This window comes from Macaca mulatta, chromosome 12, assembly GCF_049350105.2.
Source record: "Macaca mulatta isolate MMU2019108-1 chromosome 12, T2T-MMU8v2.0, whole genome shotgun sequence".
In the NCBI taxonomy this organism is placed as follows: Eukaryota; Metazoa; Chordata; class Mammalia; order Primates; family Cercopithecidae; genus Macaca; species Macaca mulatta.
In genome coordinates, this window is record NC_133417.1 from 123,926,140 (window position 1) to 123,951,748 (window position 25,609).

The 25,609-nt window shown below is 46.4% G+C and overlaps 2 protein-coding genes across 33 annotated transcripts in view; both read left to right on the forward strand.

The window, feature by feature from the left end:
• Nucleotides 1–18,603, forward strand: part of STK36 (serine/threonine kinase 36) — a 30,962-nt gene extending 12,359 nt beyond the window's left edge. For 6 of the 10 annotated variants that reach the window (XM_015111078.3, XM_015111080.3, XM_077957594.1 and 3 more), the window contains 17 exons: nt 627–770; nt 4,520–4,699; nt 5,678–5,775; nt 6,288–6,393; nt 7,991–8,141; nt 8,431–8,558; nt 9,090–9,194; nt 9,575–9,673; nt 9,760–9,848; nt 10,129–10,192; nt 10,381–10,491; nt 12,207–12,281; nt 12,719–12,893; nt 13,139–13,286; nt 13,528–13,675; nt 14,269–15,015; nt 17,841–18,603. In XM_015111078.3, the coding sequence (XP_014966564.3) occupies nt 627–770; nt 4,520–4,699; nt 5,678–5,775; nt 6,288–6,393; nt 7,991–8,141; nt 8,431–8,558; nt 9,090–9,194; nt 9,575–9,673; nt 9,760–9,848; nt 10,129–10,192; nt 10,381–10,491; nt 12,207–12,281; nt 12,719–12,893; nt 13,139–13,286; nt 13,528–13,675; nt 14,269–15,015; nt 17,841–17,984 (2,712 nt within the window). In that variant the 3' untranslated portion in view covers nt 17,985–18,603. The remainder of the gene's footprint in view (nt 1–626; nt 771–4,519; nt 4,700–5,677; nt 5,776–6,287; nt 6,394–7,990; nt 8,142–8,430; nt 8,559–9,089; nt 9,195–9,574; nt 9,674–9,759; nt 9,849–10,128; nt 10,193–10,380; nt 10,492–12,206; nt 12,282–12,718; nt 12,894–13,138; nt 13,287–13,527; nt 13,676–14,268; nt 15,016–17,840) is intronic. The other 4 variants (XM_077957592.1, XM_077957593.1, XM_077957597.1 and 1 more) reach the window with 1 other exon arrangement.
• A 6,091-nt stretch (nt 18,604–24,694) lies between these two features.
• TTLL4 (tubulin tyrosine ligase like 4) overlaps nt 24,695–25,609 on the forward strand; it is a 45,851-nt gene continuing 44,936 nt past the window's right edge. For all 23 annotated transcript variants that reach the window (XM_015111086.3, XM_028831122.2, XM_077957604.1 and 20 more), the window contains exon 1: nt 24,695–24,923. The gene's annotated coding sequence lies outside the window, so the exon portion shown is untranslated. The remainder of the gene's footprint in view (nt 24,924–25,609) is intronic.

The following is a 25,609-nucleotide window of genomic DNA, read 5'->3' on the forward strand; positions in this document are numbered from 1 at the left end:
GCCATCTCAGCTCACTGCAAACTCTGTCTCCTGGGTTCAAACAATTCTCCTGTCTCAGCCTCCTGAGTAGCTGGGATTACATGCGTGTGCCACCATACCCAGCTAATTTTTGTATTTTTATAGAGAGGGGATTTCACCACATTGGCCAGGCTGGACTTGAACTCCTGAGCTCAGGTGATCTGCCAGTCTCGGCCTCCTAAAGTGGTGGGTTTATAGGCATGAGCCACGCGCCCGGCCCTCACAATCTTTTTAATAACCTCATAGTATTTTCCAATATGGATGGACCCTTGTTTATTCCCTTAGAATAACTTTATAATCCCTTATTCCCTTAGACTGACTTTATAATCTTTTCCTTTTTAAAATTATTACAAACCATGCTGCAGTGGACATCTTTCTAAGTATGTCTTTATGCACACATGCCAGTGTTCTCCAAGAGACTCTTCAAGACCCCTCACGGACTGCCAGCTGTACCTTTTTTAGCAGGTGACTGAAGATTTACATCTGTGCTAAAGCAGTCCCTGGCTCCTTGCAGTTACTTCATGATTCCCCATGGTTTCTACTGGTTGGGATCTACTACCTTAGACTTACACACTACTCCTGACCCCTTCCACTCCCCTCTGCCTCAGGAGCCAGACAGTGACAATGAGTGGCAGCACCTGCTGGAGACCACTGAGCCTGTGCCTGTTCAACTGAAGGCTCCTCTCACCTTGCTGTGCAATCCTGACTTCTGCCAGCGCATCCAGAGTCAGCTGCATGAGGCTGGAGGGCAGGTAATGGGCAGAAAAACACTGTGGATGGGATCAAGACTATTTTCACAGATGGAGCGTTGAAATACGCTGACTTCAGGAGAAAGAGAAAGTTTGTCCTTTTCTAATTCTTCAATCTGTCTGCTTAATTTGAGGAGGTTTGCCAGCCTCATTTAGTAACACAGAAAGAGCAGCCCTCGGGTTTCTGTTTCTGAAGGGAAGAATACCTACTAGAACAGGGATCAGACTTTTTCAATGATAAATATTTTAGGCATTGTGAGCCAATAGGCAAAAATGGAGGATATTATGTTAAGTACTTACATAATGAGGGAAAACACATTTTCACTAATTTTTTATTGATGAAATTATAACTAACAATTGCATATACAATATTTTGTACTACGGGTACACTAGTGAGAAGAATAAGGTTATTTTGCAGGGGGGTGGGGAAAGACATTTTGCTTAATTAGCATTCAAAGTTAGTGCAAAATTAGTCTTCCCTCCTGCAAAACCTTACTTTGCTCGTCTGGAACACAGTACTTTTCCTTCCTGGGTACTCGCTAAACTATGTTCCCTGTATCACTTTATTCAGGTATGATTTATGTATAAGATTTATACTTTTTTGATGTATGATAAATGATTTTTAGTAAATTCGCCAATTTTAAAACTGTTATCATAGTTCAGTTTTAGAACATTTTTATCACCCCAATAAAATCCCTCATACCCATTTTCATTTTTTTGTTTTTTTTGAGACAGAGTCTCGCTCTGTTGCCCAGGCTGGAGTGCAGTTGCACGATCTCAGCTCACTGCAACCTCTGTCCCCTGAGGTTTAAGCAGTTCTCTGCCTCAGCCTCCAGAATAGCTGGGATTACAGGCTCGTGCCACCATGCCTGGCTAATTTTTTGTATTTTTAGTAGAGATGGGGTTTCACCATCTTGGCCAGGCTGGTCTTGAACTCCTGACCTTGTGATCCACCCTCCTCGGCCTCCCAAAGTGTTGGGATTACAGGCATGAGCCACTGCGCCCGGCATCTTTTTTTTTTTTTTTTAATATTTGAGATGGGGTCTTACTCTGTCACCCAGGCTGGAGTGTAGTGGCATGATCTCCGGTCATTTCAGCTTCCGCCTCCCTGGTTCAAGGGATTCTCGTGTCTCAGCATCTCAAGTAGCTGAGATTACAGGCGTGCACCACCACACTTAGCTAATTTTTTGTATATTTTGTAGAGATGAGGTTTTACCATGTTGCCCAGGCTGGTCTGGAACTCCTGGGCTCAAATAATCCTCCCACCTTGGCCTCCCAAAGTGCTGGGATTATGGGTGTGAGCTACTGCCCCCAGCCCCCATTTAGTTAATCATCATTCCTCTTTTTATAGCTGGTTATTATTCTGTTACATAGATATATCACATTTTGTTTATCTACTCACCAGTTGATTAGACATTGATGTATTGGGTTGTTTCCACTTTTTGGCTTTTATGAATAATTCTGCTACGAACATTCACAAGCAAGTCTATGTATGGATATATGTTTTTTTTTTTTTTTTTTTTTTTTTTTGAGATGGAGTCTCGCTCTGTCGCCCAGGCTGGATTGCAGTGGCCAGATCTCAGCTCACTGCAAGCTCCGCCTATCGGGTTTACGCCATTCTCCTGCCTCAGCCTCCCGAGTAGCTGGGACTACAGGTGCCCGCCACCACGTCTGGCTAGTTTTTTGTACTTTTTAGTAGAGACAGAGTTTCACCGTGTTAGCCAGAATGGTCTCCATCTCCTGACCTCATAATCCGCCCATCTCGGCCTCCCAAAGTGCTGGGATTACAGGCTTGAGCCACCGCGCCCGGCCTGGATATATGTTTTTATTTTCCTTGGGTAACTACATAGGAGTAGAATTGCTGGTCATATGGTAAATTTATATTTAACATTTTAAGAAACTGCTGAACTATTTTCCAAAGTGGCTGTACTGTTTTACATTCCCACCAGTATTATATGAGGGTTCTTGTTTCTTCACATCCTTGTCAACACTTGTTATTGTCTAACTTTTTTACTGTAGCCATTCTAGTAAGTGTGAGGTAGTATCTCATTGTTATTTTAATATACGTTCCACTAATGATGAATGTTGAACATGTTTTCGTGGCTTATTCACCATTTGTATATTTTCTTTGTGAAATATCTCAAGTCTTTTGCTCAGTTTTTAATTTGGTTGTTTGTATTATTGAGTTGTATAAGACTTCTTTGTATATTCTCAACATAAGACCTTTATCAGATGGGTGATTTGCAAATATTTTCTCCCAGTCTGTGGTTTGTCTTTTCATTCCTTCTCGTAAGAGTGTCTTTTGAAGCAAAAAATGTTGAATTTTGATTAAGTTCAGTTACTGTTTTTTCCCTTTGTGGTCCGTGCTTTTGATGTTGTGTATACGAAATCTTTTCCAAATGCAAGGTCTTAAAGATTTTCTCTTTTCCTAAAAGTTTTATAGTTTTAGCTCTTACATTTAGGTTTTTGACCCATCTTGAGCTAATTTTTGCGTATAATGTGAGGAAAGGATCTAAGTTGATCGGTTTTGCATGTGGATATATGATTGTCCTGGCACCATTTGTTGAAAAGAACTCTCCTTTCCTTATTGAATTGGCTTAGCACTTTGCACTTGTCTTTTGGCACTAACAGGTTTTCTTCCTAGTGTTGGATAACTTGCAGTGTGGGGAGTCGGACTGAAAGCTCTGCCTTTAGGGATAAGACTCCCTCTGGTGGAATTCCAGCTGCACTACTCATTAGCTGTGTGATCTTTGACTGCTTCTTTGACCTATGTAGAAGCTTCAGTTTCTTCATCTATAAAATGGCTAATTCTATTTATTTCAGTTATTGTAAATATTACATGAGCAAATGCCATCATTTAGAAAAGCTAATGGCATATTATAAAATACTTGGTGTAGATGTTCTTCTTTTGAAGAATAACCATTTAAAAATATAATACTGGCCAGGCATGGTGGCTCACGCCTAGAATCCTAGCACTTTGGGAAGCCGAGATGGGCAGATCACTTGAGGTCAAGAGTTTGAGGCCAGCCTGGCCAACATGGTGAAATCCCATCTCTACGAAAAATACAAAAGTTAGCTAGGTGTGGTGGTGGGCATCTGTAATCCCAGCTACTTGGGAGGCTGAGGCAGAAGAATTGCTTGAACCCAGGAGGCGGAGGTTGCAGTGAGCCAAGATCATGCCATTACTCTCCAGCCTGGAGGACAAGAGTGAAACTCTGTCTCGAAAAATAAATAAATAAACAATAAAAATATAATACTATCCTTAGCATGCAGGCTGTATACAAATAAGTGTTAGGCTAGATTTGATCTGTAAGTCATAGTTTGTCAACCCTGATCTAGAGTTGAATAATGTTGTTTTGTCTTTTTATGGTTGAATAATATTGTTTTATATGCATTGTTTTGAATTTTCAGAAGCATGTGCAGTGCACATGTTTTTTGTTTTTAAGGTAAAGGGCTGGAGAAGGGAGGGAGCAGATGGGAATGGCATTTAGTGTGACAGAGATCCTGAGGAGAGGCCCCTACCCCCTGGTCACTGGTGTTCTGTGTCAGGTAACCTGACCATCTATTGTCTTCTTCCCTGGTATAGTCCCCCTGTTTCCCTGCTTTTCTTCTCTGTGTTTCAGACTTGCAAAGAAAGGAATGCAAGCATTTGGTCTGCTTTGCCAGCTCCTTGGCGATACTTGGTATATGTAGCTCTCCTTCTTTTACTTCTGAAAATATCAATCATTGCTTCTTTCCCTCACGTCACTCAGATCCTGAAAGGCATCCTGGAGGGTGCTTCCCACATCCTGCCTGCATTCCGGGTCCTAAGCAGTCTTCTCTCCAGCTGCAGTGACTCTGTTGCCTTGTATTCTTTCTGCCGGGAGGCAGGGCTTCCTGGGCTGCCGCTCAGTCTACTCAGGCACAGTCAGGAGAGCAACAGCCTCCAGCAGGTAAGCACCAGGACAGGAGCCTCTGAAGACTCACAGAGGTTCTTTTTCTTGGATTTATCTCATTCAGATTGCCATCTGTCTTTGGTCTGACTGCCTTTTATTTTCTTTCCTGTTCTTTCTAGTTAATAAACTATTAATTGCAAACTCTAATGCCTTCTGAGGCCAGGCAGATAATGTCAGCTGTGAAGTAGGCTATGCATGTGACTATATGAGTAGTGGGGAATATGATGAACTAGAGTTCACATGCCTACTCTAAATAGAGTAGAGGCATCCTTTCCTCAGCCTCCAGCCCATTGTTGCCACAGGGAAATATGGGCCTGGTATTGCCAGATCTTCTAGTTTTCTAAGAAAAGGTAGAAACCCAAATTTTTATGTGTAATTTTTAAATATTTAGAGCACTGTGTTTTGAGATGTTAGATCCTAGGCTTCATTGACCTGATCTTACAGAGCAGAGTACTAAAATTCAAAGATAACTCATACACAGTTACTAATTTGTAAACAGTCACAGAGATAACAAATGGAAGAGCTGGGACAGAGACTCTGTGTGTTTGGGGCTAAACCTCTACTTCCCCCTTCTGTGTCCTACTGTAGCTGGGCTGAGAGGATGGGGAATATTTCAGAGTCAGTGTAAATACTTAATAGGGCCTACGCTGAGGCAGCTGGAAAGCTGCACTTTGTTGATGAGTATTAATCTTGGGTGGTTTTAAGGAATTTAGAGAAAAAGATTTTTGAAAAATAGAACCTCCTATACTCCAAAGTGCTATTCAGGCCAAACAAGACACATTTAATCCAGGCTGTTTACAGCCCATTGGCAGATTCTCTGTTACCCCTAGAACTCTCTCTCTGCCTATACTTCTCTTCTGTCCGTTTCTGTTTGATCAACTTGACTGGGTCTCTATAGACCCTTTCTACTGTTTTTTCTATTCTTTGTTTCCATCCTCCACATTGCCCTTCCTCTCTTCTCCTTTTCCTGGGCAGCAATCTTGGTATGGGACTTTCTTACGGGACCTGATGGCTGTGATTCAGGCCTACTTTGCTTGTACCTTCAATCTGGAGAGGAGCCAGACAGGTGACAGGTAGGATAAGAGGTGCTTTTGCACTGTTGGCAAGTTTGGCTTCTGTTTCTACCCCATGTGCCCTTCCCATTTAGGAACAGGCCAAGTATGAAGAAGCTGTGATTTGTTACAGGTTTAGGAATCAGCTGAGTGGCCACTCATAGTCCTTTTAAGGACCCTAAGACAGCTCCAACTTGGCCTCAAGACTTATAGGTTCTAAGAATCAGCAGTCACCATGGTCTTAAAATGGAAAGGTCAAGATGTAAATAACATGTTCCAGGAAGCCAAGTGGATTAAAGAAAGAAAGAAAAAAAATATGTGAATAACCTAGATAAAATGTCAAAGAAGGGGCTTGGAGGGTGTCTGTCTGTGTGTGTGTGTGTGTGTGTGTGTGTGTGTGGCAAGGGAGAAGGGAGAACGTTCTGATAGGTCCCTTTGCAGAGATTCTCCTACCTGCCCAGAACTGACCGATTCACCACATCCAGGCTTTTAGTAGAGAGGTAAGAAATCATGGGCTCATTTTCCACCCCCAGCCTACAGGTATTTCAGGAAGCTGCCAACCTCTTTCTGGACCTGTTGGGGAAACTTCTGGCCCAACCAGATGACTCTGAGCAGACTTTGCGAAGGGACAGCCTCATGGTAATCTGCTCCCACTTCCAGATTTCTGTATCTCCTATCTTTCCCCGTGTTTCTCCCATCCCCTTTCTTACGACTATGTAGGGTCAGATCAAGTTAATCCAACAAACATTTGTTGAATTCTCACCATGCCATATGCCATGTGAGTAAGAAAAAGTGCCTGCCTTCAAGGCACTAGGGATAATTTAATAGGGGAGAGGTAAAGGGATTAGGGACAACAGTGAAAAGTACATTGGAACTTTGCATATAATACAAGAGCACCACTGTATTTTATGAAGAAGATGCAGTTAACCACTGAAGAAGATGCAGTTAATACTATTTGGAGCATCATAGAAGAAATCTCGAAGAAGGAAATCATCTCTGCTAGCATCTGAAGAATACATTGCAGTTTGCCACGTAAATGAGGCACAAAGTAGAAATTCTATACAGAAGGAGTAACATATATAAAGGCCCAGAGGCTTTAAGCAGTTTGGCATATTTCAGGGCACCACAAAAAGAACTACTTCTTCTTGAAAAGACTTGCAGATCATCTAGTATTGTCTAACCTTGTTTGTCCTGAGGATTAGTAAACTATTCAGTTCTTTTCCCTAGATCCTGGAGGTAAGGGACAGGAGAATGGAGGATTGAATGAGAAAGTAGCTGTATTCTGATTAACCTCAGAGGAGATAGAGAGGAACATGTATGTGTAAGGAAGTAAATAATTGCCTGGTCATTGTTAAAACTGGTAATTGGGAACATAAATCTGGACTACTTCCTGCCTTTAGCTAGCATTCACTCAAACTTTCCTGGTCTGAGATCCTGTTTTCCTGTTTTAATATCCCTCACCCTTTCAAGTCAGAAAGCTTTTACTGTCTAACCTAAATTTTGGCCAGCAGTGACTCATGTTATTGGCCAGCACTTCTCATGTCATGTGCTATGAATAGAATGGGGAGTTGGAATAATTACCTCCTGAAATTCTGAATCAATAGGACTGAGTTGGGAGGGACCCAGGAATCCCTAGGATTTCTTCTTTTCTTTTCTTTTCTTTTTTTGAGACAGGGTCTCTCTCTGCCACCCAGGCTAGAGTGCAGTGGCATGATCTTGACTCACTGCAACCTCCACCCTCCGGGCTCAAGCAATACTCCCACCTCAGCCTCCCAAGTAGCTGAGACTATGGGTGCACTCCACCAGGCCTGGCTATTTTTGTTTTGTATTTTTAGTAGAGACAGGTTTTGCCATGTTGCCCAGGTTGGTCTCAAACTTCTGAGCTCAAGCGATCCACCTGCTTCAGCCTCCCAATCCCCTGTTGGGATTACAGGCATGAGCCATTGCACCTGACCGCTAGGAATTCTCATACTCACAGTCTATAAAAAACACTTTGAGAAACATCATCTAGGGAGCAGCTGATCAGAGAATAGAAGGATTGACACCTAAAATTATTGTCCTTGAAGCATGAATGAAGGCAGTTATAATGCATTTTTGGTGTGAAGAATGCTTAAAATTAGACACGTGTTTGCTTGGGTTTTTGTCCTCTTTCCTCAGATCCTCAGGGTTTCTTGTTTTTTACACTAAGCCCAGTCTTCTGATGCCCTGATGATACCTCTGCACTTGTCTCCTTTAGTGCTTTACTGTCCTGTGTGAAGCCATGGATGGGAACAGCCGGGCCATCTCCAAAGCCTTTTACTCCAGCTTGCTGACGACACAGCAGGTTGTCTTGGATGGGCTCCTTCATGGCTTGACAGTTCCACAGCTCCCTGTCCACACTCCCCCAGGTAACCTGAGTGGGGAAGGGAGGTTCTCTTGACTTCTTTGTTGCATAGTTCAGGTTCTGCTCTTTCTAGTGCCATCACCTAGATAGCGCCTGGCATTTAGTAGGTGCTCAGTAAATAACTGTGAACTGAGAGGATGAATGGGGATCTGAGGGAAACAAACAGACTTCATCCTGCATTCTTCCCACTCCCTTAGGTTCCCTACTCCTGCTGCCATATCAGTGAGTACTGGTGCTATTGTCTAGGGCAAGAGCCTCAGGCCTTTGGAGTCACTCTTTGCTTTTCTCCATAGGAGCCCCACAAGTGAGCCAGCCACTGCGAGAGCAGAGTGAGGATCTACCTGGAGCCATTTCCTCTGCCCTCGCAGCCATATGCACTGCTCCTGTGGGACTGCCCGACTGCTGGGATGCCAAGGAACAGGTCCGAGCTACAATTGCTTGTTCCTCTCATCCCTTCTGCCAGAGGAGTTGGGGAGGCTAGCCCCGGTTTTTCAGAAAGACAGAAAAACAAGCTTTTAAGCCCCTCCTTTAGTACTTCCAGAAACAGATGCTCCCACCCTGGGCCATTTGTAGAACGTGATATAGCCAGAATCCCAGAGCCCATGGCCAGTTGGTGAGGGAGAGAGCACAGTGATAAACTGCCCAGGTGGTGGGGCAGCTGATCTGAAGCCTCCACTGATGCTTCCTCAAGGACTGAGGATTCAGCTTTCCTGATCCCTGTTGGTCAGTAATCCTTTCCTCTGTACCTGGCTACACTGGGGCCAAACTATGCCATGACTTTTGGTTCTCTGTTGGTGATGAAGACTGGGAATAAAATGGGGTCTGAGGTTTCTGGTGAATGGTGGGAAGAGTGACTAGGAAGAGACTGAGAGTCCTGATCATTTTGGACATATGAGAGGGATAGGGTTGTAATAATGTGGATAGGATTGAGCCTTCAGGTACGTCTCTATAGGTGTGTTGGCATTTGGCAAATCAGCTAACTGAAGACAGCAGCCAGCTCAGGCCATCCCTCATCTCTGGCCTGCAGCATCCCATCCTGTGCCTGCACCTTCTCAAGGTAATTCTCTTAACTCCTGGCATCACAGCTTTATTTTTAACTCCCAGTACAGAGAGAGAAACAGAGAGACAGATCAAGAGAGGGGGACTAAGAGAGAGAGAGAGACTGAGAGAGACCAATTGAGAGAACCCCTTGGAAGACTCCTTTCTGCTTTTAAATCTGTTCAACTGAGAGGACCCCACTATTAGCCAGTCCTCAGCAGAACCGAGAACGGTCCCTGTCTCACTCTCTCACAGCAAGAGGCAGAAGGGGGTTCTCTCACACTCCCAAGTGTGGGTACCAGATCTTTTGAGGGGCTGGCTGGTGTTTCAGCTGAGCCTTCAATCTTGGATCCCAGGGCCTGCTCTGCCTCACTGCCAGACTCCTTCCCTCTCTCTCAGGTTCTGTACTCCTGCTGCCTTGTCAGTGAGCGCCTGTGCCGTCTTCTAGGGCAGGAGCCCCTGGCCTTGGAATCCCTGTTTGTGTTGGTTCAGGGCAAGGTAAGCCAGCAGCCCAGGTGGGCTTCCCCTGGCGGCCCCACTGTCTCAACCAGAGGTGGTTCTGATATCTTAGGTTTCCTTTGTAGGTAAAGGTAGTAGATTGGGAAGAGTCTACTGAAGTGACACTCTACTTCCTCTCCCTTCTTGTCTTTCGGCTCCAAAACCTGCCTTGTGGGTAAGTCACAAAGTAGGGTGTCTCCACAGAAGTCTTCTAGCCACATAGCTAACCCTCACAAAGAATATGGAGAATGGTACCCTACAGCCTATCCTTAGGAGGAATTGGGATAGAGAGTGTGAAGCTTTCTCTACAAAGAACAGACCTAGACTCCCATCAACTTTGTGCCTTGGAGGTAGACATGCAGCCTAGGTGAAGAACGTCATGCAAGGGAGAGGGGAGGCCGCTTGCCAACCTCCTTTAATACTGCTGCATCCCTTGATGTATCTCTTTATTCCAGAATGGAGAAGCTAGGCAGTGACGTTGCTACTCTCTTTACTCATTCGCATGTCGTCTCTCTTGTGGTAAGTTTTTAACCTTCACCCTTCTCCCCTTTTCACCCTAGCATCTACCCCTTGTGGAAGTTGGGGAGTCACTATCCAATTTGCATGTTTCTGGAGGCATTCTTTTGGCAGAGACATAAATCCTCTCTGCCTGTTCTGAATGCCATTTAGATTTGGACATTCTTCCTCCTCTTCTACCTCTCCCACAGAGTGCAGCAGCCTGTCTATTGGGACAGCTTGGTCAGCAAGGGGTGACCTTTGACCTCCAGCCCATGGAATGGATGGCTGCAGCCACACATGCCTTGTCTGCCCCTGCAGAGGTGAGGCCCCCCAGGGAGGGCACAGGCATGTTTTCTCTGAGTCAGACACTAGGACTGCATTCAAGGGGAAAAGACTGAAATGGTAGCAAGCATGGAGTAAACTGAGGAATGGAAAAGGAATCAAGGAGCCCTTCCTTTTCTAGATTTGTTGCCAGATAATAGGCCCCTCTGAACCCAGACTGATCCGGACTTTAGATTTCTTTTTAATATGCAGGGCTTCTAGAGAGTGAGGGAGGGAAGGGAAGAGGAAGGGTGACTAACCTGGGTTTTCTGAGTAGTGTGATAACCCTGCCTGCTTCATTCTCCTCCTCCAGAAGCTCATGCTCTTGGCAGAGTCCTTCCTAATGCATAATTTCTTCACCTCTGACTGCAGCTTCCACTCTGCTTTTCCCACTTATTCTTCTTAACAGATGGAAAAGGTGGCTGACATCCTGTGAATTCTTCAGGAAATCAGTCCATTATGTAGGCTTCTTTCTGCTTTCTCATTTCCCAGAACTTTTCTTCCTTTCATTTTTAGACCCTTTGGAACTCATCTTTCCTTCATTTTGTAAAAAGAAGGATAGACTTTATAATCAAATTATTGTCATCCTTTTTTTTTTTTTTGAGATGGAGTTTCGCTCTTGTTGCCCAGGCTGGAGTGCGATGGTGCGATCTTGGCTCACCACAACCTCTGCCTCCTGGATTCAAGTGATTCTCCTGCCTCAGCCTCCTGAGTAGGTGGGATTACAGGCATGCACCACCATGCCCAGCTAATTTTTGTATTTTTAGTAGAGACGGGGTTTCTTCAGGTTGGTCAGGCTGGTCTCGAGCTCCTGACCTCATGTGATCCACCCGCCTCAGCCTCCCAAAGTGCTGGGATTACAGGTATATACCACCATGCCTGGCTCATTTTTTTTGTACTTTTAGTAGAGATGGGGTTTCACCATGTTGGCCAGGCTGGTCTCGAACTCCTGATCTCAAGTGATCCACCCGCCTCCGCCTCCTAAAGTGCTGGGATTATAGGCATGAGCCACTGTGCCCGGCCTGTCATCCTTTATATATGTAGAATTCTTTTTTTGTTTGTTTGTTTTTGAGACGGAGTCTCACTCTGTTGCCAAGCTGGAGTGCAGTGGCATAATCTCGGCTCACTGCAACCTCTGCCTCCTGGGTTCAAGCAGTTCTTCTGCCTCAGCCTCCTGAGTAGCTGGGACAACAGGTGCGCGCCTCCATGCCCAGCTAATTTTTGTATTTTTAGTAGAGACGGCATTTCACCGTGTCGGCCAGGCTGGTCTTGAACTCCTGACTTCGTGATCCACCCGCCTCGGCCTCCCAAAGTGCTGGGATAACAGGTGTGAGCTACGACACCGGCTGAATTCTTTATAATTTATAAAACATTTTCACATGTTATCCCACAACACACTTGAAAGATAGACACACCGATGTAATAGTATTAATCTGCTTTTTCTAGACTAAGTTAGCCTTCAGACAGGTTGTATCACTAGTGATAGCACTAACACTCATCCAGGAGTCTAAGTCAGAACTTTGGGAGTCATCAGTGACTGTTCTGTCTTCCCCATTATTCCCCCATCCAAATGGTTCCCCCAGACCCCATATATTCTACCTTCCGGTTGACTCTCAAATCTGTTCCCTCCATGGCACCGTCACTGACCTGCCTTGGTTTAACGGCCACCCCATTCCTCTTAGGCACCTGCATTCTTCTTGTTTCTCTCTGACAGGTTCGGTTGACTCCACCAGGTAGTTGTGGATTCTATGATGGTCTCCTCATCCTTCTGTTGCAGCTCCTCACTGAGGTACAGATGCATCTTGGGATGGATGGGAAGTAAAGGGAGAGGAACTGGGCATTTTGGGGAGCCTCTGGACCAGAGGAATGAAGAAGCAACCCACAGCCTCCCCTCTCAAGCTACTGTGCCTGTGATAGCCTTGGAACTTCCCTGCCTGCCCTCAGTACCGACCCTTTGAAGGAAACCATTTGCTGCATCCCCTGGGATCCAGTAGGGGATAAAATGAATTCCCTGGGTTTCAGCAGACATACACATGAGTTGTGAGGTCAGAGGGTTAAGGTTTGACAAGAAAGTGAAATAAGACAACCGGGAAATACTAGGTGGAAAAGCGGAAGGAATTATTTCTGGGATTGCCTTTCCTTGTAAGTCAGGGACAGGAATGAATAAAAGCATTCGAACTCCTGACTTCTGTCTTTCCCCCGGCCCTCTTTCACTTTTATCTCTAGCAGGGGAAGGCTGGCCTAATCAGGGATGTGGCCAGTTCAGAAATGTGGACCGTTTTGTGGCACCGCTTCTCCACGGTCCTGAGGCTCCCCAAGGAGGCATCTGCACAGGAAGGGGAGCTTTTGCTATCCAATCCACCAAGCCCAGAGCCAGACTGGACACTGATTTCTCCCCAGGGTATCTTTCTATCAGTATCCTTTTTGGGAGTGCATTGATCTCCAAGAGGAGGCAGCCCAGAACTGAGTTAACCCACAGAGGTTTCTTTTTTTTGCTTTTGCCTGGGGACAGGAAGCGGTGTCTGCACTAGAGCTGCTCTAAGATGGGGAAGGGACTGAATAGGTGTAGCCCTGGGAACTGTGGGGAAGCAGGGGTATCTGGGCCTCTTGCCTGTTCCATTGGGTCTCTATTTTTGGTGTTCCCAGGCATGGCAGCCCTGCTGAGCCTGGCCATGGCCACCTTTACCCAGGAGCCCCAGTTATGCCTGAGCTGCCTGTCCCAGCATGGAAGTATCCTCATGTCCATCCTGAAGCATCTGCTTTGCCCCAGCTTCCTGAATCAACTGCGCCACGCGTGAGTTTGAGCTAGAAGAAGAGCCACAGAGTCAGCAATGGGGAGGGAGAGAGAAGGCAGGAAAGAAGTTACTGACAGATTGAGCTATGAAGCAAGAAAGATGAGATCAGGTTTAGGCTGGAAACCTAAGTACTGGCTCAGATTGTAGAACGGGAGCTGGGCAAAGGAATTGGAGGAGGGAGGGAGGAATGATAAAAGTTAAGTGAACAAGACCAAGTCTCTTCGACATTCCTCTCCTTAGGCCTCATGGGTCTGAGTTTCTCCCTGTCGTGGTGCTCTCTGTCTGCCAGCTCCTTTGCTTCCCCTTTGCGCTGGACGTGGATGCTGACCTCCTTATAGATATCTTGGCCGACCTCAGGGACTCAGAAGTTGCAGCCCATCTGCTGCAGGTACTTGGGCAGCTAGCATGAAGGTGGGGGAGGAAGATAGCCAACCTTATATCCTCTAATTTACTTCCCAGCAGCTCCAGGGCTCTTCTAGGCCCCTGTAAGTGTGGAGCAGCTGGCTTGACTCAAAAGTTGGCATGGAGACAGTACTCAGGCCTATGCAGAGGCACGTGGTGGAAGCTGGGTTGGTGCCTCCTCCTCTCCATCAGTCCGTCACCTGGTTCTGTTGATGCTCACTGGGGAGAACATCCTACTCTAGGCACTGAAGACTCAGCTCCTTGGCCAGAAATCATGTTTCTGGCAATTCTTGGCATTGCACAGTGGGTCTTTGTTCTTTTGGTGTTTCTTTTTGTTTTTTCACAGTGGGTCTTTGAAGGCAGAGACCGAGTCCTTGCAAAGTAAGGAATGATCTTGGAAAGAACCTGCTCTCTCAGGCTCCACATCGTATCTCATGTGGAGTGCTATGGGGCGGGACTTCCAGCTCTCTGTGGCATTTCTCACCATAGCTTGGCTTTTGTCTCTCCCAGGTTTTGGGCTTCTTTCTAGCTGCATATACTCTCCCTCTCCCTGAATCGTTTTACCTCCTGTTCTGTCAGGTCTGCTGCTACCATCTTCCATTGACGCAAGTGGAGCTGCCCATCAGCCTCCTCACACGCCTGGCGCTCACGGATCCCACCTCTCTCAATCAGTTTGTGAACACAGTGGCTGCCTCCCCTAGAACCATTGTCTCGTTTCTCTCAGTTGCCCTCCTGAGTGACCAGCCACTGCTGACCTCTGACCTTCTCTCCCTGCTGGCCCATACTGCCAGGGTCCTGTCTCCCAGCTACTTGTCCTTTATCCAAGAGCTTCTGGCTGGCTCTGATGAATCTTATCGGCCCCTGCGCAGCTTCCTGGGCCACCCAGAGAATTCTGTGCGGGCACACACTTATAGGCTCCTGGGACACTTGCTCCAACACAGCATGGCCCTGCGTGGGGCACTGCAGAGCCAGTCTGGACTGCTCAGCCTTCTGCTGCTTGGGCTTGGAGACAAGGATCCTGTTGTGCGGTGCAGTGCCAGCTTTGCTGTGGGCAATGCAACGTATCAGGCTGGTCCTCTGGGACCTGCCCTGGCAGTTGCAGTGCCCAGTATGACCCAGCTGCTTGGAGATCCTCAGGCTGGTATCCGGCGCAATGTTGCATCAGCTCTGGGCAACTTGGGACCTGAAGGGTTGGAAGAGGAGCTGTTACAGTGCCAAGTACCCCAGCGACTCCTAGAGATGGCATGTGGAGACCCCCAGCCAAATGTGAAGGAGGCCGCCCTCATTGCCCTCCGGAGCCTGCAACAGGAGCCTGGCATCCATCAGGTATACCCTACAGTGCTTATGAACCATGATGATCAGGGCCCCTATAGTTCACAACATTTATCTGAGATCATCTGTAAGGAATTGGAATCAGGACATCCAGAAACTTATGCCGTGTTTCTCCCAGGGACAGTGTCTTGGAGTGAGTTTTCCAATTACCATCTCCAGCCTTAGAGAAGGGAAGGGAGCTAGAAGAGGGCTCCAGTGGGCTGGGAAATGTCTGAGATCTCAAGGACCACAGTTGATCTCTTCTAGAGCTGTGCAGGAGGGAGATGAGGGAAGACTAAGAGATGCTGAGATAGAGTAGTTTTACTCTGTGTGCCACGAAGGTGCTGACTATTTTTTTAGACTTTCCATGAGAAAAGCACGATGCTAAGCATTTTACCTTTATTTTCTGGTTTAAACTATTACCATCCTAATTTTGCAGATGACAAAACTGAGGTACAAATAATTTAATAACTTGTCCAAGTTACAAGGACAGTGTGTAGGATTGGGCTTTTGAACTCAGAAGTCTGAGTCTAGACCCCATTCTCTTAACCACTACTTTATCCTGCCTCTTCTGCGCAATTTTCTTTTTTCTTTTTTCTTTTTTTTTCTGAGACAGAGTTTCACTCTTATTGCCCAGGATGGAATGCAATGGCGTGATCTTGGCTCACCACAACTTCCACCTCCCAGGTTCAAGCAATTTTCCTGCCTCAGCTTCCGGAGTAGCTGGGATTACAGGCATGTGCCACCACGCCTGGTTAATTTTGTATTTTTAGTGGAGACAGGGTTTCTCCATGTTGGTCAGGCTGGTCTCAAACTCCCAACCTCATGTGATCCACCTGCCTTGGCCTCCCAGAGTGCTGGGATTACAGGTGTGAACTGCTCTTTTTTTTTTTTTTTTGAGACTGAATCGCACTCTGTCTTCCAGGCCAGATTGCAGTGGTGCAATCTCAGCTCACTGTAGCCTTTACCTCCCAGGTTCAGGCGAGTCTTGTGCCTCAGCCTCCACTGAGTAGCTGGGACTATAGGTGCCTGTCACCATGCCCAGCTAATTTTTGTATTTTTATTATATATTTATTTACTTTTTTTTTTTTTTTGAGATGGAGTCTCTCTCTGTCTCCCAGGCTGGAGTGCGGTGGCGCAATCTCGGCTCACTGCAAGCTCCGCCTCCTGGGTTCATGCAATTCTCCTGCCTCAGCCTCCCGAGTAACTGGGACTACAGGCGCCCGCCACCACGCCCGGCTAATTTTTTGTATTTTTTTAGTAGAGACAGGGTTTCACCATGTTAGCCAGGATGGTCTTGATCTCCTGACTTCATGATCCGCCCTCCTTGGCCTCCCAAAGTGCTGGGATTACAGGTGTGAGCTACTGCGCTCAGCCTACTTATTTATTTTTAAGATGGCATCTCGCTCTGTCGCCCAGGCTGGAGTACAATGGCACGATGTTGGCTCACTGCAACCTCTACCTCCCAGGTTCAAGCAATTCTCCTGTCTCAGCCTCCCAAGTAGCTGGGATTATAGGCACGCACCTTACCTGGCTAATTTTTGCGTTTTTAATGGAGACAAGGTTTCACCATGTTGGCCAGGCTGATCTCAAACTCCTGACCTCCTCGAACACCTGCCTCAGCCTCCCAAAGTGTTGGGAATACAGGTGTGAGCCACCCTGCCTGACTGCGATTTTCAGTATATAAAGAGCCCAATAGGCCAGGCTCTGTGGATCTTGCCTGTAATCCCAGCACTTTGGGAGATGGAGGTGGGCAGATTACTTGAGGTCAGGAGTTTGAGACCAGCCTGGCCAACATAGTGAAACCCTGTCTCTACTGAAAATACACAAATTAGCTGGGTATAGTGGCAGGTGCCTGTAATCCCAGCTTCTCGGGAGGCTGAGGCAAGAGAATCGCTTGAACCTGGGAGGAGGAGATTGCAGTGAGCTGAGATGATGCCTCTGCGCTCCAGTCTGGGTGACATAGCGAGACTCTGTCTTTAAAAAAAAAAAAAAAAGCCCATTGGAAATCACACATGTCTACATATGGTAATACAAATTATGACATCTCAAAGTGGTAGCATTAGGAAGTTCATGCAGAACAGAAATTTGAGAGGATGGTGAAGATCTTTTTTTTCTTTTTTTTTTTTGAGACAGAGTCTTGCTCTGTTGCCCAGGCTGGAGTGCAGTGGCACAATCTCGGCTCACTGCAAGCTCCATCTCCCGGGTTCATGCCATTCTCCTGCCTCAGCCACCCGAGTAGCTGGGACTACAGGCACCTGCCACCATGCCCGGCTAATTTTTTTTTTTTTTTTTTAGTAGAGATAGTGTTTCACCGTGATAGCCAGGATGGTCTCGATGTCCTGACCTCATGATCCCCCCGCCTCGGCCTCCCAAAGTGTGGGATTACAGGCATGAGCCACCTTGCCTGGCTGATGGTGAAGATCCTATAGGAATCTTGTTCAATCCATGGGGAAAATAATTAATGGGATTCTTGTTGGTAATGAGGTTAGAACCCACTGGTCTGCATTGAAGGCTGGGAATTAGACCTTTTGGCTTACTGTGAGTTACTGCTGCATTCATCAAGTCTTCCTGGGGACATGTATATGTGTCCCTTAGTGCCTTGGTTTCATGGTCTATAACCAAAGAGAATGGAAGTAGACTTCTGGTCCTGATGATTCCTATATCCAAGGTTTCTCCTCTCCCATTCAGTCTATTCCAAGTCCTCAAGAGCCCATTTCCTTTTTCTTCCTCTTCTCAAGTGGGAATTCCTGGGTAAATGAAAGTCCTCTGCACCTGCCCCAGACACCACCATTTCTGAGCCTCATGTTCTGTTCTATCATCTGTTCTCTATCCTACAGGTACTGGTGTCCCTGGGTGCCAGTGAGAAACTAGCCTTGCTCTCTCTGGGGAATCAGTCACTGCCACATAGCAGTCCTAGGCCTGCCTCTGCCAAACACTGCAGGAAACTCATTCACCTCCTGAGGCCAACCCATAGCATGTGATTCCAGATTCCTGTGGTCCAGCCTCCAACTTTGGTTGCCCTGCTATTGTCAACTCTTCCTTATTCTACTACACAAGCCACCCACTCAACTGAGAGCTAAAGAGACTAGAAAAGAGACAGGCTGCCAACTCAACTGAGAACAAGAGACTAGAAGAGATTTATATATAAAGCTTCTTCCTTCTCCCAGATTCAGGATGTTTTCAACCAGTAAATTTTATTGCTGTTGGTGCCAGAGAAGAGTCCTTTCTTCTCTACATCCAGGGGCCTTTTCTCCAATAATGTGCCTTTAACTCTAGGGAACTTCCTCATGGACCTTAGGCAAAAACCTCAACCTGAAAGATCTCTTCCTTTCTGGAGCTCCTTTAATCCTCCCAGCAGGTTTTTGCCTTAGACTTGCTGGCCCCAGGACAGTGATGAAGACAGAGCCTGTCTCAGCTCTAGGCTGTGGGGATTAATGCCATCAGTCCCAGTTATTGAGGGATTCCTTAGCCCTTAGCCAACATTCCTATCTGTGGGTGGGTGTGGAGAGTGTATTTTTTTTGGGGTGTGTGTGTGTGTGTGTGTGTGTGTTTAATAGTTCTGTTTGTAAACTCTTTTAATAAAAATTATGCCTCACCATACTTGAAGCTCCCAGGACAAGGGTTGGGAGGCTCAACCCCTCTTTTAGCTTCTATGTGGTGTTGTTGGAAGTGCTGGTGTCCTGTTCACACAAGATCCTGGTCTGGCAGCTTATTTATATCATTTCTTGCCTTCCAATTTCCTCCTTCCTAAATGAACTATATTTGGTTACTTTCAAGTCAAGGCCGGTGGAGCTGAAATAGGAAAGGGTAGGATTCAACAGAGCGGTAAATTAGGTTGCTCAGACTTAGTGACTAATTTTAATATTTAGTGGAGTTCTAATGTATAGGGAATCCAAGCTGCTTTAGAAGGGTAGCTATTATAAAGATTGTGCAATTTACCAGAAAGGACTTTTAGTCGGACCTGTTAGAATTATAATCTAATTGGAAGCATTGGAAAACCTTAACTCATTGGATGGCTTAGAACAAGCTTCCAGGGCCTTGATTTCTCCATCCATAAAATGAGACTCCTTTCTGTCCTTCCTTAAATTCCAGTTGTTTTAGAAATGAAAGATAAGTAAAGTGCCCTTATTTTTATAAGAAATTTTGTTTAACCCTCTTCTTCATTGTCCACTGTGTTTATACTTTAGCAAAAATAATATTTTTCTAGGGAGCACCATAATTTTCTCCTATCCAGATTCTCTCAATTCAGTTGAATGTATATTTTTTGAGTTGAATACTTTCTGTATGCCAGATACTATTCTAGGTACAGGAGATAAAACAGTGCCCATGATAGAGTTCCATTCTGGTCAGGGAGATAGTGAAATTATTAAAAGAATAATATGTAGAAAGGTGATAAAAGCTATAAAAGCTATGGAGGAAAAATAAAGGAGGGAAAGGTGATGAGGAGTGCTGAGTTGGATGGTCAGGGTAGGCCTCACTAGAAGGTGACGCTTGAGAAAAGACTCGAAGGAGGCGAGGGGAGTGAGTCGTGCACCTATTCTGGGGAAAAGCCAAGGCCCTGAGATGAAAGCATGCCTGGCATACCTGAGGAGCTATGAGGAACCAGTATGGATGAAATGAGTTTAAGAAGGTGGAGAAGGCCGGGCGCGGTGGCTCAAGCCTGTAATCCCAGCACTTTGGGAGGCCGAGACGGGCGGATCACGAGGTCAGGAGATTGAGACCATCCTGGCTAACACGGTGAAACCCTGTCTCTACTAAAAAATACAAAAAAGAGGTGGTGGGCTTCTGTAGTCCCAGCTACTCAGGAGGCTGAGGCAGGAGAATGGCGTAAATCCGGGAGGCAGAGCTTGCGGTGAGCCGAGATTCGGCCACTGCACTCCAGCCTGGGCGACAGAGCGAGGCTCCGTCTCAAAAAAAAAAGGTGGAGAATAGTAGGAAATGAGACAGGAAGATAATGGTGGGGGCCAGATGTTGCAGGCTTTGTAGACGTTGGTGAAGACTTGGGTTCTTTCTTTGAATGGAGGATGCATCTATTGGAGGTTTTTGAACAGAGAATTACATGATCTACCTTGCATCCTAAAAGGATCACTCTTCATTCTGGTCTTGTGAATGTCTATGAGGGTAGGGGAGAATGGGAAGTAGGATGAACAGTTAGGAGGCTATTGTAATAATAATCCAGGCAAGAGACAATGGTGTCCTGGATGGCGACTGGGGTGATACCAATGGAGTGATAAAAAAGTAGTCAGATTTTGAATATATTTTGAACATGGAGCAAACAGGATTTCTTGACTGATTGGAGGTGGGGGTATGACCAAAAGAAAGCAGTCAAGGGTGACTCCAAGGTTTTTGGTCTGAGCAGTGGGAAGAATGGAATTGCCATTAACTGAAATGGAGAAGGCTAGCAGTGGAGTGGTAATGGGTGGGAACAAGTTCAATGTGAACATCTTGTCTTTCAGTTGGAAATTTTTGAACACACACACAGGTAGAGGATAGTTCAGTGTACTTCATCACTACTTGAGCAGCTACCATATCTATTCTTTTGTTACTCAGGTGTTTGTTTGTTTTTGAGGCAGGGGCTTGCTCTGTCTCCCAGGCTGGAGAGCAGTGGCTTGATCATGGCTCACTGTAGCCTCGACCTCTCAGGCTCAAGGAATCCTCCTACCTCAGCCTCCCAAGTAGCTGGGACTACAGGCGGGCAGATCACTTGAGACCAGGAGTTTGAGACCAGCCTGGCCAACATGGCAAAACTCCATCTCTACCAGAAATACAAAAATTAGCCGGGCATGGTGGTGCACGCTTGTAATCCCAGCTACTCGGGAGGCTGAGACATGAGAATCGCTTGAACGTGGGAGGCAGAGGTTGCAGTGAGCCCAGATCGTGCCACTGCACTCCAGCCTGGATGACAGAGCGAGACTATCTCAAAAAAAAAAAAAAAAAAAAAAAAAAGACTGGGCATGGTGGCTCATGCCTATAATTCCAGCACTTTGGGAGGCTGAGGCGGGTGGATCACCTGAGGTCAAGAGTTGGAGACCAGCCTGGCCAACATGGTGAAACTACTAAAAATACAAAAATGAGCCAGGCATGGTGATACATGCCCGTAATCCCAGGTACTCAGGAGGCTGAGACAGGAGAATCGCTTGAACTCGAGAGGCGGAGGCTGCAGTGAGCCGAGATCATGCCACTGCACTCCAGCCTGGGCAACAGAATGAGATCCTGTCACCAAAAAAAAAAAAAAAAAAAAAGAGTTTAACAGGAGAAAAACCACATTTATTGTTGTACATACACGTAAGTGTCCTACAAAATATGAGACTCAAAGAAGGGTCAGATGTTCGAGGCTTATATAGCATCCTGAGCTACAGGAAGGAATAGGAGCTTGGGACTTCTGGGAGGTGGTGGAGACACAAGTTTTGGGATGGTGAGGGGAGGAATTCTATGGTAAATGAAAGTGGTCTTGTTCTGTAGATAAAACTCTCTCAGGAAATAAAGTTATCTCACAGCAGCCCTCAGGAGAATAGGTGATTGTCTGGGCACAGTGTGAACCTCCAGTTTCCTCTGCTGTGATCTCAGTTCATTTTTCCCAGTTGATAATATTCTCAGGGAAAGGATTCATACCAGTTGAGTTCCTTTTGGAGGAACTCAGACAACCCCCCGACTGCATCTGCTATTACCTTGTGCCCTTTGTCCAACGTAATCAACATACCAAAGTGTCATATTTTGGGGTGGCATTTCCTAAACGCCATCAACCATATAAGGTAATATTTACAAGTTCCTGGAATTAGGATACAGATCCATCTTCTCTATGGGGGGCCACCGTTCAGCTCCCTACAATAAGAGAATAAATAGTAGTTTCTTAACGTTGTCTATGCTCTATTTTTCTTTTTTTTTTTTTTTAAGAGAGGGGATCACCAGGGTGGAGCACAGTGGTGCAGTGTTAGCTCACTGTAGCCTCAAACTCCTGGACTCAAGCAGTCCTCCGACCTCAGCCTCTCAAATACTGGGAGTACAGACTTGAGCCATTGGGCCTACCACATCAGCTATGTTCTTAATGTTCCCAATCCTTATTCAGATTTTTCCATAGTCTTGACAACGAAGAATCTTGGGGTTCATAAATTTGAAAAGGAGAGCTTTATTTCTTATAAAGGGTTGCAGCCTGCAAGGTGGCCATTCTGTCAGGCTAGGAAGTATAGTTTCTGGCAGAAGCTGATAGCAGGTACTTTGAGGGAGGGGTAAAGGGAACAGAAATTTACACAGAGTGGGCTGGCTAAATATACATATTTAATAAGCTATAGGAGGAGTCATGATTATGACAGAGACAAGTACATGCACAATTGAGCTTCATGCCTCTTCATGGGTTGCATATTCAAAAAATGGCTGCATTCACGTGATCGTAGGGAGCAGTTTTCAGCCCTCTGATGTCAAAAGGTATAGCACAGGAAATGAAAACCCTCACTGTGCACCCTCCTCCAAAACCCATCTGGAGATGGTCAGTTTTAGGAAGGGATGTATTGTGAAACTGATGAGTTTTCACTTTGAAACTGCAAAGACAGTCTGGGCAACATAAAGACCTTGTCTCTACAAAAAATTTTAAAATTGGCCAGGCGTGGTTGTTTGTGTCTGTGGTCTTAGCTGCTTGGGAGGCTCAGGTGGAGGACTGCTTCAGCCCAGGAGTTTGAGGCTGCAGTGAGCTGTGTTCATGCCACTGCACTCCAGCCTAGGTGACATAGTGAGATCCCTTCTCAAAAAAAAGGAAAAAAAAAAAAAAGGAAGAAAAGTGCAAAGAGTAGGGAGTCTGGTTCTGGCCTCTAAAACCAATGAATCATCCCTTTCTTGATTTCTAGAGCTGGTTTCTGCTTACTCCTTAGGAAAGAATTCTGCTTAAAGGTTAATAAGGAAGGGGCGTATTGAGGCATGTTGGACCTCCCATCTCATCATAGCCGCGAACTCAGTTTTTAAGGTTGCTCTAGCGTCCCCTTAGCCAAGGCGGGGTCCATTCAGTTGGTTGGGGCAGGACTTAGAATTTTTGTTTCTCAGTCTCAAAAGTGTCATTTTACAGTTTGTTTGAATCAGGATCCAAACAAGCTGCACTCATTGCATTGGAATATATTTCTTTTTTTTATTTCTATTTTTTTCAAGATGAAGTCTTGCTCTGTTGCCCAGGGTGGAATGCAGTGGCACAATCTCGGCTCACTGCAACTTCTGCCTCCTGAGTTCAAGCTATTCTCCTGCCTCAGCCTCCTGAGTAGCTGGGGACTACAGGTGTGCACCACCATGCCTGGCTAATTTTTGTATTTTTTGTTGGACACGGGGTTTCACCATGTTGCCCAGGCTGGTCTTGAACTCCTGACCTCAAGTGATCCTCAGAGTGTTGGGATTACAAGTGTGAGACACTGCACCTGGCCAACATTTGAATATATTCTTAAATCTCTTATAATCTAAAACATCTCCCCCCATTTTTATACCCTGAAATTGTTGAAGGAAGAAGAGGTCATTTGTTCTGTACATTGGCCCACATTCTGGATTTGTCTGATTGCTTTTTTGTAGTGTTATTCAGTTGGAGTCACTCAACTTTTTTTTTTTTTTTTTACAAAAATACACTATACTTCATAAATATTTCTGTGCAATTGCATCACATCAAGAAACACAATGCACAGCTGTGCCATGTTTCGTTATCTAAGATTGATTAGTACATATAGGTGATCTTCAGTGTACATCCTTCAGTGTAAAATTCTCCCGTAGATTATCTAATACTTTTAGCATCCATCAACGACTGTTGACTAAATAAGTTATTTATTGAGATCCTTCCTCTGGTCCAGATTGTTTTCATCAGATTAGTTTTATCTTTGTCCCCTTTATTTCTGTAGCCAATTGCCTAGGAAAGATCCTTTCATCTTCCAGCTTTCTTAGATCTCCAAATCTCTCAGGTCTACGGACATCTGAGATAGTAGCACGATCTGTCTTGCCTGGGGAGCTAACGAGATAAGGAATTGAGTCAGTATTTCCTAAAATTCACACTTGAAGCCCATAAAGCAGGCAGGTGGTTTTAATTTTGCCCCGCTGGATAGGTTGGGGTTAGGGAAGGGCGGGTTAGAGGGAGGCAGAGTGAATCGGGGGCAATCTCCCCTTTCCTGGGGTCAAACTCAAAGGCTTTTACTAGAAATCCTTCAACAGAGACTGGGCCCTTTGATTTTCAATTGAGGCAAGGCCAAAGAGTCCAGGCCAGGCGTGGGGGCTCCCGTCGTAATCCCAGCGACCAGGAGGCTGATGCAGGAGGATCACTTGAGGCCAAGAGTTTAAGACCAGTCTGGGCAACATAGTGAGACCCTGTCCTAAGAAAAAAATTAAAAAAATAGCCCAGCATGGTGGCGTGCCCATAGTCCCAGCTACTAGGAAGGCTGGGGGCGGGTGGATCGCTTGAGCAGGAGTTCAAGTTCGCAGTGAGCTATGATCACGTCGCTGCACTACAGCCTGGGCGACAGAGCAAGATTCTGTCTCTAAAAAAGAAAACAGTCCATAGGGAGTAGGTAGAATCAGAGTAGAAAGGGAGAGTCCTGGACGCTCAGAATGGAGCCTTTCAGCGCTTTAACCCCGGGACTACATCTCCCAGAATTCCGCTCGCCCGGTCCCACCGCACTGAACGGACTGCGCGTGCGCGAGGCAGGTGACGACCCGCCCCACAGGCCCCAGAACCCCCGAGATTCCCCGCGCTTGCCTCCCGCCCTCTCCTTCCAGACCCTCTGTCTGTCCGCTGGGGGCGCGCGCAGTGAGTGGCAGGCGGCAGCGGCGCTGGCGGCCGAGTGCGCGGGTCACGCGTGGCGGTGCGTGGTTGCTAGGGGCGCCTGAGGCTGCCTGGTAGCCTAGCAGGCCGAGGGAGGAAGTAGCGTGGAGCCGGTGCCGAGCCGGGGCGAAGGTGGATCCCCTAGGTGAGTGCGGCTGCGGAGCCACGGGAACCGACCCCAGACCCTCCACCGGTCCCACGCTCCCGACCTCCCTTTACCGGAGTCGTTTCGCGCGGGTCCCCAGCCCTCCGGCCAGTCTCACCCTAGCCCCGCTCCCTCCCTCCACCTCTCATCACCCGGGAGGCCAGGGAGCCGCGGCCTCGGGTGGCCGGGACTTCGCGCCTCCTCGGAGCCCTTCTCCTCTCCGCCACGCCCCGCGAACTTAGTCGGCCTCGCCTCCGGATGCCCGAACCCTGCCCCATCCCCTAGTCCTGGCCTCCGAGCCACCTCTGTCCCGCCGTGCTGAGGTTTAAATTCTCTCTGGGTGTGAGCCTAAGCTCCTCGCAGGCCCCAGGGCCGAATTTAACATGGATATCTACATGTTTACTTCTCCATCCTCAGTATCTGTAGAGGAATACGTTCCTAAACTCTACAGATTCAAACAGGATCTGAGATCCTGTGGAATTTAATTCTTCATTCATCCATTCCTTTAATCATTCACTAAACAATTTTTAGTAAACATTGACAAGTATTTAATGAGCCTGGGTACAGTGGAAGGGATTGAGGGGATAGAGTGGCTAATAGGACAAGCATGTTTTCATGGAATTTATAGTCTAGGAGTTTATTAATCAAGTAAACGAGCATTTGCCATACTGTGGTGTGTGCTGTGA